At 51.0% G+C, this 11,530-nt stretch overlaps 1 protein-coding gene across 1 annotated transcript; it reads right to left on the bottom strand.

Moving 5' to 3' along the window:
* Positions 1 to 45: 45 nt before the first annotated feature.
* DICSQDRAFT_174848 (uncharacterized protein) lies at positions 46 to 248 on the bottom strand (the record flags this gene model as incomplete). Its single annotated transcript, XM_007370708.1, has 1 exon — positions 46 to 248. A coding segment is annotated over one exon (203 nt), but the record flags the coding sequence as incomplete, so codon positions are not given.
* Positions 249 to 11,530: the final 11,282 nt, after the last annotated feature.

Genomic DNA, 11,530 nt, shown 5'->3' with positions numbered 1-11,530 from the left:
GTGCCCTGTTCGAGCGCGGTGTCGGAGAAGTGCCACGAGGGACACGGAGAGGACGCGTTCTCGGTGTGGAGCTGGGCGACGATCTCTGGGCGGAGGAGGCCGACGGCGGGGGAGGTGGGGGAGGGGAAGAGGAGCCAGGGGACGAGGGGCTCTGTGGACTTGGCGGTGGGGGGTGGGAGGCGGAAGTTGTCGCAGTTGACGAGGATTTGGAGGAAGGACTGGGGCGCGGTCGGGGTGGGCGGGGGCATGCTGGCTGTGGCTGGCTATGGTTCGCGCGTGAGGTGCAGGGCTCGCTATGCAGGTCGGCTGGGACACTGCTGGGGCGTCCGCAGGGGATGCTGAGGTGGAGGTTAGTGTATGTTGTTGTGAACTTGTATGTAGTCAGTGAGCCGGCCCTGCGTCGGGGCTATCGGATAAACCATTTATCGGCCGCGGTATCACTGCGCGGCGTGACTTGACAACGTCGAACCGTGCGCGTGAACACCTCCGACACACGATATCAATAGCTGCTGGAACTGAACTGCTGTCGGCGACATATTGGTGCACTTAGGAGGGTGATGGGAGTCAGATGCGCTTAGCTACATCTACTTACTCGTAAGTAACGGCAATGGACATGTCTTGCAGGCACCACTAGGTCCCTAGGTCCCCGGGGAGTTTCACTTCATATCGCACCGAATGAATGTTACTTTGACTGCTAGCTTGACTCTGTGGATTCTACAGGACACCCTCTTCGCAGTCATGCCTGCTTCTATTTCACCAGAGCTGATCTTCGAGGTCTCTACTCCGTTACCATCATCCCCGTGTCGCTCCGCCCTCAGAGTCTCGTCGCTAGCGTGCCAGTCGATATCATCTCTTTGCGATCTCGGATTATCCTCGACTGCTCCTTGGTGCGTAACCTTGTACACATCTGGCGGAACTATAACCTCGCTCCAATAGTAGAGGATCTGCATCTCAACCCCGGTTTACATGGCCGCGCGTTCCCTGGGAACTACTTCGCGTTTCGTCCGCGAGTTTGCAGGTTATCTACCGAGCCCGTCCCGTCGTGTCCTCATCACCGCTCTGTCGCAACTCCCCGCTATCCGTGTGCTGACATTCAGAAACGTCTTCTTGCCCTCGTTCAGCGCCTTCGGTCGTGCCATCGCCGCGCTTCACTCTCTCCCCAGTCTTGCGCTCCGCAACGGCCGAATGCTGGCCCAGCTCCGCAGGACATAGCTGCGTCAGCCTTTGCTCATAACATCCCACGACTCGTTATGCTCGCTGAAGTCCTCAAGTTGCTTGAGCATGACGGTGCAAGTGTCCCCGAGCTCGTTGTATGACCGGCCGATGTCTCGAAATGGACCAGGGACGGGATGGCAGGCCGACATGGCTGGATTCCGCCCTCCAAAGGGCCAGTTCGGCGCACGCAAGGTCGTCGGTTTCTTCCTAGCTCCTATACACTAGGCTATATTTGTCAGAGCCCGGGCCACGAAACACAGGCTCGAACTCGTGGAGGTGAGATTGCCCAGGATCGCACTCCACTTCTTCCCGAGCGAGTGCGCAAGAGGTCCCCGCACCCGGCGTAACGTCCGCATGGTGGTTTCCATTGACACCTATGATCATCGCCACTCCAGGAAGGTGGCAAGCTCTCCGCGCGCATACCTCACCCTGGCAATTGTATCTCGAGCGACGTGAAAGTGGCCTAGGTGATTTCTCCCTCGGCTCTCATCAAAATACTTCATTACCCACAGGGGGAACGCAGACAAGGGTTGCATTATCGGTTATATTTGACCACTTACCCAACAGCATTTGAGATGCACTCCATCTTGGGAAGTCCCGACCGGGATTGGCCATCTGATCTCGACTGTATTTTCGTTCATGGAGTGCTAGGCAGTCAATGAGGGAGAGGGAAACGGCCTTTCTCCGCTAACATCGACTGGAGCTTACTTTTCCTCGCCCTGGATGAGACCTCTACAGGCATAGAAATGATTACATACGGTTCATGGAATCGCCCGCCTAGCTCAATCGGATAGAGCGTCAGACTCTTAGGAGCTGTAGAATCAGCGGGTCAGGCGCGGTACTGAGGTGCGTGGAGAAGGTGAGTATGTTGGGATATGACGAGTAGGAGTGGAGCATACGCTTGCTTGCCCCTGAGGGCGATAATCCTGTCTGCAATATCCGGTTGTGCGCCCTCTCTCTCCTTGCCCTTCCTGGAGGCTGTTGCGCGTTTGGTGTGAGTGGGCTCCTGCATCGCTGAAGAACACTGGCAGATTAAGGAGCGCGTCGACGCCCCGAAAAAATAAGGAGGAGATGGCAGTAGGGAGAGGAGGCTTCGATGTTGACGCATGCTGCGACGGGTCGCCTAACTAAGCGCGCGTTCCTGCCTGTTACAGGGGCTAATCTGCAACTCGGATTTATCCAGCGTTGTTTTGACCGCAGTCATGACCGAAGCCATGAAGGACCCCCGGCAATAGGCCCAAATGTATGATCCAAAATCCTTGAATCCGGCCAAAATTGTCCGACGGATCAGGCCTTGTCTGAGGCCAAATTCGTCCGGATTTGACCAGGCCTCCTGATTTTCGCTCAAATTTGGCCGGACTCTGGATCAGGCCATCGGGAGGTCCAAAATTATCCGGATTCGCTGGATCAGGCCTCCTGAAAGCAGATTTTCGTCGGGGACCGCTGTAACCATGCTGATATTGACTACGAGTGTGGGATAGCATGCAGGAGAGGTCGTAGATAGAGGTATAATGTAAGGACGCAAGGAGGAGCTCGCATACGGCACTCTAGATGTCCGGCGCTACATCAGAAAAAAATCAGTATGCTACATCGGGCTAAGTAGACGCCATAGCTGGGATAGTCGCGTAGCATACCTCGGGGGTACATGGCCTACATAGCGCCCGCCCACAGCTCTGTAGGTCAATGTAGATACGCCGTAGCTCGTATATTCCTACTATAGATGGCTTCTTATTGCAATAGAGAACAGCGACAATTTTGAATGATTCACGAAAATATATTGATTTGCACGACAACAAACTAGATACAGTTCAAGTATGCTATTCGACGACGTGTAGGCACTACTGCCAGTGAGATCCCTCCTTCCCCAACCACCCAATGATAACTACAACATGCCACACTAATTACGACCGTGGCAGGATGGAAGCTGGTGACAGCTTGGACACGTACCAATGGGAGGGGATGGAGCATCTGGAAAAACAGCCTTTGCGAATTGACACTAATTATCACTATTCAGATAATCTCATCTATATTAGCAAGTGTTAGCAGAGATGACATCTACATTAGAGCTACTATTCAGACGCACTTCTTCAGTAGTGCAACTAAGCACTAATTAGTATACTTGGTACTAGTTATAACTACTCTTCACTATCGCTTTTTCTATAGTGCCATGTAGTGCCAACATGATACTACTATAGCACTACTGCAAACGTGGACCTCTAATTTTCGCTATTTTGCACTATTGTAGTACTATTTTGCGCTATTTTAGCACTACTCATTTAGGGGAGACTCAAATAAGATGACAATTCTTTATTTATAGCTCATAGTTCTCAACTCAAGCATTACACACATCTATAGCTGCAAAATCACCATGATAGCTGACTTATATTTGAGGGCACAACTCAACATAGAACTTGTTATCATGTATAGGACTAGGCTGTCAGCACAGCATTCAGACCATGAAGCATACTCTATAGCACACTCCATATTATATACATAGTCCCAGACATTACACATATGCAAGCCTCAGCAGGTGAATCTCAAGGTGAGGTGTCACCACTTTGCCCAAGTCCAGCAGTGATGGATATATATGGTACCTGTGGAGAAAATCTATGTAACCTCTGGTGGTGCAGTGGTATAGAGCACCCCTTCAGAATAGGAGTGTTATCTGAAAGTGGGGTTGAGCGTTCAAGACTGGGTGAGGACACTTTTTTATAATATTTTTTCCAGCACTTGAAATGCATCTGGGGCTTATAAACAGATGGTTTTGAGGTCATATTAATCATTTCTACACTAGTCAGAAATTATGGACCCACTCTATCCACTACTATCAATGTCTACTGTAGCACTATTTCCGTCTACTATAGTGCTACTTTGCACAAATTTGCATTAATAGTGCAAAATAGTGCAATTATTTTTGGGGACCTCTTGATTTTGCACTATTTTTCACTATTCAACCACTGTGTCTATTAAGAGCTAATTTGTACTGAATAGGTGTAATTCGCAAAGGTGGTTTTTACAAATCAGGGAGGGAGGGGGTGCACCAGTACAGGACCACATACCTGCTGTAGATGCCAACAGACGTCGAAAACCTCTGCAGACCTTAAGACGTACCTGCCTCTCTCGGATATCAGACTCTCAGACATACCTACCTCCCTCATATATCAGATGAGACAGCTCAACATATATTGGTAGTAAGAAAGGGGGTGATGAGAGAGGATACGAGACACCTACAGAGGATGGACATGCCACGTCATTTGCATAGAGCAGCTAAGTTGGTAGGAGGCTACGGGAAGGATCTTCAACTTGCCAACTTAAGCAAAACATATCACGTTCGAGACGAAACCCGGAGCGAGCAGGAATAAGGAACAGAAGAGAACACAGGCAAGCGAAGGGATTGTACAAGGCACGACCCAGAAGCAAGGGCGTCGGGCAGAGCAACAGGGTATAGACGCCCATGTTTAGGGCCGGTGCGAGCTGACTTCGCAAAATCCATCTGCTACGCTCGATGAGAATGGGCAGATTTGAAACTTTGCCTGCTTCAATTTCAACTACAAAGTATCAGGTCTTGCTACAAATGTGCCTTGCTAGGGTTGCCGATCACAACAGGCAGTCCCAAAAACCGAGCTGACTACTGAGCGCTACAGATGTCTACATATCTAGCGCCCTGTGCTATAGAGCTGACGTAGCCTACATCGCCGTGGCATGCGGCTCTATAGAAATTCATTTTTACTGATGTACGTCCACTGAAGAGTGTACGAAGGGTCTCGTTTGGAGGATCTTCGCTGAATGCATGTGAGGCCTTCTGAGAGGTGAGTGCCGATAGAGGGGGAAGATCTGTGCAGAGCAAATGCAGCACGGAAGTGTGGGGGTTGGGCATGAGGGTGTTGTATTCCGGGGGGATGGTAAGAGCGGCCTGACGTGCAGCAAGGATGAAGGGTGGTGTCTCAAGAGCAGGGTATGTCTTTCCGTAGGCAATCCATTCAGATGGAACGAAGGTTTGTGTGCCGCTGCTGGGAGGGTCGTCATCAGAGATGAATATAGTTGAGCTTCTAGACATAGGGATTATAGCGAGCAGTATTAAGTGACGGCGTAGGCTAGCAATAGCTCGTTTGTCTTCTTGCGATTCGAAATGCTCCTGACGTTGTCCGCTGCCTGCACAGGTGTGACATTGGGAGATAGACTGAGTAAGGAAGTGTCACACTTCGGGCTAGATGTACAACAACCTATATTACACATATGGATGGCTGTGAGACGAAGTAAGTAGCAACAGATAAAAGTAGGTATAAGGACGTATAAGTAAGTGCGCCAACGACATTATATCCTCAAGGCCTCCCCGGACCGGTCCTCTCCCGACAGCCGCCTGGGATCAGGCCTCTGTCACGGACGTTGGACAGACACCCCTTTTTGCCGCCCGTTCCCTTCCCTTTGACGCCCACCTTCCATTTCCGGACCGTTTCCTTTCCTAGCTCATCCCAGTTTGGACACTGTAGATACGTTCCCACAGCCGCATGCTACGTTCCCGTGATTGCCATGCCCTTGCCTTTTCTTTCTCACCCTTTGTTCTCCCTTTGTCATCTTCACTGCCTCGCTCTCGCGCCTTGTCCTTGGTTGCTAAGCAGCCCCTCTAGTATATAAGGACCCCCCTAGGCGCTCCCTAGTCCCCATCTTGACCTCTTGGTCATTGGGACTAGGTGAGTGACCATAGCGTTGTATCTCTCTTCGATTGCTAATGTATAACTTGGTCATTGGGACTAGGACTAGTCTGTCGCTATCTGCATGAAGACTAGCTTCGTAGGTCTTGTGCCTTTGTGCCGGCCTCCGCTCTGCCCTGTCGAGTTTCTTGTTGCGTTTATCCCTCTCCTCCTCTCTATCTCTTCCCTTTCAGCTCCTTGCCGCTCGCCTACGGGGTCGTCGCCAAACGTCGACCCGGGTCTACGCGCCTAGTCGCCGCGACAACATGTACCATAGTGCGATGAATAATACAATGACGAAAGAATTGTGACATATCGCACCATAGGATGAGTAAGAGATGAGTAAGGCATAGACCTGTCTAGACCGTTCTGGAGTAGTACGGATTGTCCTAGACAGTACCAGAAGAGTCCGGAAGCATAGCTATAGTACACGAGCAGAGAGTCTCAAATATGATAACATACTACATAAGCGACTACAGCTAAGCGCTAGGAGATGCATAGCCTCGTGTAGTCCGGACCGGATAAGTCCAAGTTCAACAAGCTCATAGTTCTCAACTCAAGCATTACACACCTCTATAGCTGCAAAATCACCATGATAGCTAACTTATATTTGAGGGCACAACTCAACATAGAACTTGTTATCATGTATAGGATTAGGCTGTCAGCACAGCATTCTGTCACAGCCAACGAGCTGTGCCACCAAAACAAACAAGGGTAAAGCTTACTGGTGCAGAGGTTGGTGCTGAGAAGCGAAGCAACCAGAGGTAACACAGCAAGGGATGAGATAAGAGGTGTATTCCCTAGACTAGAAGGGGCAGTGAGGAGGTAGGGCTGCTAGCTACCTACAAAAGAGATGGGTGATTGACGAGAAGATCAAGTCTGAGGTTCCCTACCTCAGACTCCCTACTATTTATACTACTACAATGGTGCACAGACCAGGTACCTGTTGACTCTTGCTTGGTCAGAGTCCGCTGACTCATGCCCTGTCTCCTGACCTGTCACATGGTGTCCTCATGACCAATACCTGAGTCATGCTAAGTCCGGGTTCCCTCCGATGAGTAAGCGCCCCTGCTAATATGGGAGTCATCTGTCCGTGAGTGATGATGGGCGCTCCTGGGCCCCACAAGGTCTTGGGTTCGATCCTGGCTCCTCCACATTCCGATACAAGTTGTCCGCGGTCAAGGTGAGCGTCTGTCCCAGTACACATGACCCCCAGGTCACGTGGCACGAGAAAACTGTGACACTACCCCCTCTTCAAGATCTGAGCTCTTGCGAAGCGTTCAAACCAGATATGTCATTGAAACTCCCGGACGACTGTTCGTGGGTTGTTGAGAGCGATTGGTTGCGGTGCATTTGGATGGAGAGCATGGAACTCATCAAGTAGCTCCTTCACGTATTTGACATTTCGTACAGGCTCCCAAGTTGCTTCAGAGACATCGTAGCCGGCCCATTTGACAAAGTATTGCACGTATCCACGGTTGACGCGAGAGTCTAGGATCTTTTCGACCTCAAACTCGTCATGGCCTTCAACTTCAATCGGGTCAGGCTTCTCTGGATTGCGGTTGCCGATCTCGTCTTCATGGTAGGGGATGAGCTTTGAAGCATGAAAGACGGGGTGTACCTTGTTCTGTGGTGGGAGCTTGACTCTGAAGTCGACTGGTCTGATCTTCTCCGTTATCTCGTACGGCCCATAATTCTTGGCTGAGAGCTTGGCCGATGAGTTGCGGATTTTGAGGTCACATCCCTTGAGCAAAACTTTGTCGCCAACCTTGAAGGGGGGATCCACAAGGCCTTGGTCGTAGTACCATTTCATCCGTTCAGCCGCCATGGTGAGTGACACTTGCGCTTGTTCTCTTGCTTCCACACAGTTGTGGAATACGTCTTCGAGGGATGGGAAAGCCAGTTCCTCACGAATGACGGAGGCCATCTTTGGGTTGTATCCATACTCGATAAAGAAGGGCGACAGGCCAGTCGACTCGTGTGGCGCATTGTTGTACCCAAACTCCGCGGTGGATAGAAGGGATGCCCAGTCATCTGGTCGATGTTCCGTGAAGATCCTGAGGTACTGTTCAAGCGACTGGTTTACCTGCTCAGTCTGTCCATCAGTTTGTGGATGGTAGGCTGTAGACATTGACGAACGGACTCCTAGTAACTTGCAAAACTCCTTGAACGCTGCACTCGCAAACTGTGTTCCTCGATCAGAGATAATCTGTCGGGGGAGACCATGGTGCTTCAGGATATGCTCATAGATGAGTTTGGCTGCCTCTGTTGCCGAGAAGTGATCATCGGCTGCAAAGAAATGAGAGCGCTTAGAGAGGTGGTCCACTACTACTACAATTGCCGTGAAGGTGTTGCCATGTCTGTCGACTGAGGACGGTAGTTGGGAGATGATGTTGATTGACCAGATTTCCCATGGACCAGCGGGGATCTCGTTCGGTTTCAGTAGTCCGTACGGTGGTTTCCTGACTGACTTGTTCCGTTGGCAAGTATCACACCCTTGCACGTACTTCTTGACGTCGACGGACATGCCGGGCCACCAATAGTTGCGCGCAATGATTTCCAAGGTCTTCCACCTTCCTGGGTGACCTGCAAGTAACGTGTCGTGGTGTAGTTTGAGCAGGTCAAGGCGGATGCTTTGGTCCTTGGGTACGTAGACTTTGCCTCGTCGTAACAGTAAACCATTCTCCATGTTCCAGTCTTGCAGGTATTTTCCAAACTCCCGGGGGCCACTGGCTAGCAATTCCTTGTAGTGCTTCGTCATTTTGTCATCTTCGAGAGCCTTCTTGATGCGTTCGAGCAGTTCCTTGTCGTCGACAATGGAGGCGTGACCAGGTTGCATGGCTTTGATTGTGAAAAACTCGGGTTTCAGCAGTGTCTGTCCGAAGTTATCACTGCTTACCCCCTCTTCATGATCTGGCCTCCTGGACAGAGGGTCAGCTCGTAGCATTGTCTTCCCAGGGCAATGCTTCAGAACAAAGTTGAAGCGAGACATGAATAAACTCCATCGGGCTTGTCGGCGTGTGAGCTTCTGTGCTTGCCGGAAGTAGGTGAGATTGAGATGGTCTGACCAGATCTCAATCGGTTCCGGGTGTCCCTCCAGGTAGTGTCGATATTCCTCCAAGGCCCGGATGATGGCTAGAAGCTCTTTGTCGTAGATCTCATAGTTGCGCTTGTGAACATTGAGAGACTTGGAGTAGAAGGCGACCGGGTGCCATAGCTTGTCCTCTCCAAGTTGTTCCAAGACCGCTCCTGTCGCAAAGTCAGATGAGTCTGTCTCTAGCCGGTACGGAGCCGTGTCATTCGGGATCTGAAGAATTGGAGCTGTCGTAAACGCGGTTTTGAGTCCTTCGAAAGCCTGCTCCTGTTTCTCCCCCATTGCCACTGGATGTCCTTGTACGTGAGCTTAGTGAGCGGTCGTGCAATCTTGGCAAAGTCCTTGATGAAACACCGGTAGAAGTTGGCTAGTCCGAGGAAGGCTTGGACGTGTTTGACCTTGGTCGGAGTAGGCCAATCCTTGACGCCTTGCACCTTAGACTCGTCCATAGAGATGGAATCCTTTGACACAACAAGTCCGAGGAAGTGAACCGAGGGCTGCTCAAACTTGCACTTTTCAGGTTTGACGAAGAGGTCGTTGTCGCGCAGCTTCTTCAGAACCCGCTCTACCAATTGGCGATGCAGAGTGAGGTCGTCGGTGAAGATGAGGATGTTGTCGATGTAGACTACGACGTGCCCGGTTGCAATCTCTTCCTTGAGGACCTCATTCATCATTGCTTGGAATGAACTCGGTGCATTGCACAGACCGAAGGTCATAACTGTCGGCTCATATAATCCTTTGTGAGTGATGAACGCGGCCTTCTCTTCGTCTCCCTCGCGAATGCGGATGTTGTTGTAGCCCCATCTTAGGTCAAGTGAGGTGAAGATCGATGCGTGAGAGAGCCTGTCCACAAGGTCTGAAATCCGGGGGATCGGGAACTTGTCCTTTTTCGTGACTGCATTCAATGCGCGGTAGTCTTGAACTAGACGTAAACTTCCATCCTTCTTACGGACAAAGAAGACTGGGGCGGCAGTAGGACTCTTGGATGTGCGAATGTAGCCTTTGTCTTCTTGCTCCGTGATCCAAGCTTCAAGTGAGTTCCGTTCATCGAGGTTTAGCAGGTACAGTTTGGCCGGCTTGGGGAGTGAGGCCCCAGGGACTAGTTCAATTGCATGATCGTAGGGCTTTCATGTTGGCATTCTTTCCGAGGCTTTCTTGGAAAAGACGTCGCCATACTGCCGGTACTGCTCAGGTACATGGTTTGACCAGTATTCGCGATCCTGTTTGCCTTTTGTTGCAGAGTTGGTGTCCTTTTTCTCTTCTAACCTGGCTCGCATTTGACGCGCACTCAGGTCATCTGAGAAGTTCACCCAATGAATAAACTGGTCGGTGCTCTCCCAGGATTCAGGGCCGAGGTCACCGTACCGATCTTGTGCAACATCTTCCACTCGGGGAAGTTGCAAACTCCGTAGTTCTTCGTCCTGCACTGTGTGCCGGGCGCATGTTGATGGACAGCGTGTGAATTCAATGTTCCCCGCACTCCAATCGAGTTCGGGGTTGTGTTCATGTAGAAACACCATGCCGATGATCATATCTTGTCGTCCGATGTCGGTGACAAGGAACGACTGCCAAGCAAGGTGGTCTCCGATACGGAGTAAACAACGGACATAATGTGTGATTAACCCCTTCTTATTCTCGGTGGCGTCTGCGTTGAAAACTCGCACATCACGAGAGAGGCGTCGTAGGGTGAGTCCATGTTCTTGAACAAACCGGTGGTGGATAAAGCAAGAGTAGGCTCCTGAGTCGAGCAGGGCTTCTGACTGAACTTCATGCGTACCTTGAGTGAGGGAAACTTTGAGATCAAACAAATTTCGTGGGCGACGTGCTGATGCGAGATAAATAACATTCGATCGTGGAACAAAAAAGTCCTCTAGGTCTACGCTATGATTACAGAGTCGGATACTTTGGTCAGTCTTCAAAGTACCCGTTCCAGAAAATCCTCCTCAGATTCCTTGACCTCGACGATGCGTGCGGCGGTCTCGGTTTCCGGTGCCTTGCCTTTGCCTTTGCCTTTAGCGGTCTCAAACTCCTCGAGGGCCCTGCGAATGTACTCCCATTTGTCTTCATCGGCCGTGTCCATTGTGCGTACCTTGGTCGGAGCGGCTGGTTGCTTCTTCATGTCCGGGAGCTCGTAGTAGCCCGTGTACTGAGGGTTCCGACATTTCTGGCCAGTCGTAAACTTGTGCCTGCCACAGCGGAAACAGAGCTTTTTGTCGAGCCACTCGAGTTGCTCTTTAGACAGTTTTTCCGGTTTTCGCATTGCGTCGACGTCCATGGTGTTAGGATCCCGTGGGGGGCGACTAGTCGTGTGCTGCTGCGAAGACAGCTTGGCCTGATTTCCACGAGTCTCCATTTCCAGCATGAGTACCCAATCCAGGTAGTGCTCCCATTTCGTCGGAATCAGCATCGGGTTGACTTGCCGCATTGCCATCATAACCGTAAGAATCTGCGAGTTCTTGCCAACCTGGTTGTCGATGCGTCGGATGAGTTCTACATCAGCGTAACCAGACTTCGATGCGTAGCAGCGGAA

This window comes from Dichomitus squalens, assembly GCF_000275845.1.
Source record: "Dichomitus squalens LYAD-421 SS1 unplaced genomic scaffold DICSQscaffold_74, whole genome shotgun sequence".
NCBI lineage: Eukaryota > Fungi > Basidiomycota > Agaricomycetes > Polyporales > Polyporaceae > Dichomitus > Dichomitus squalens.
This window is presented reverse-complemented; position numbering and strand designations above follow the sequence as displayed.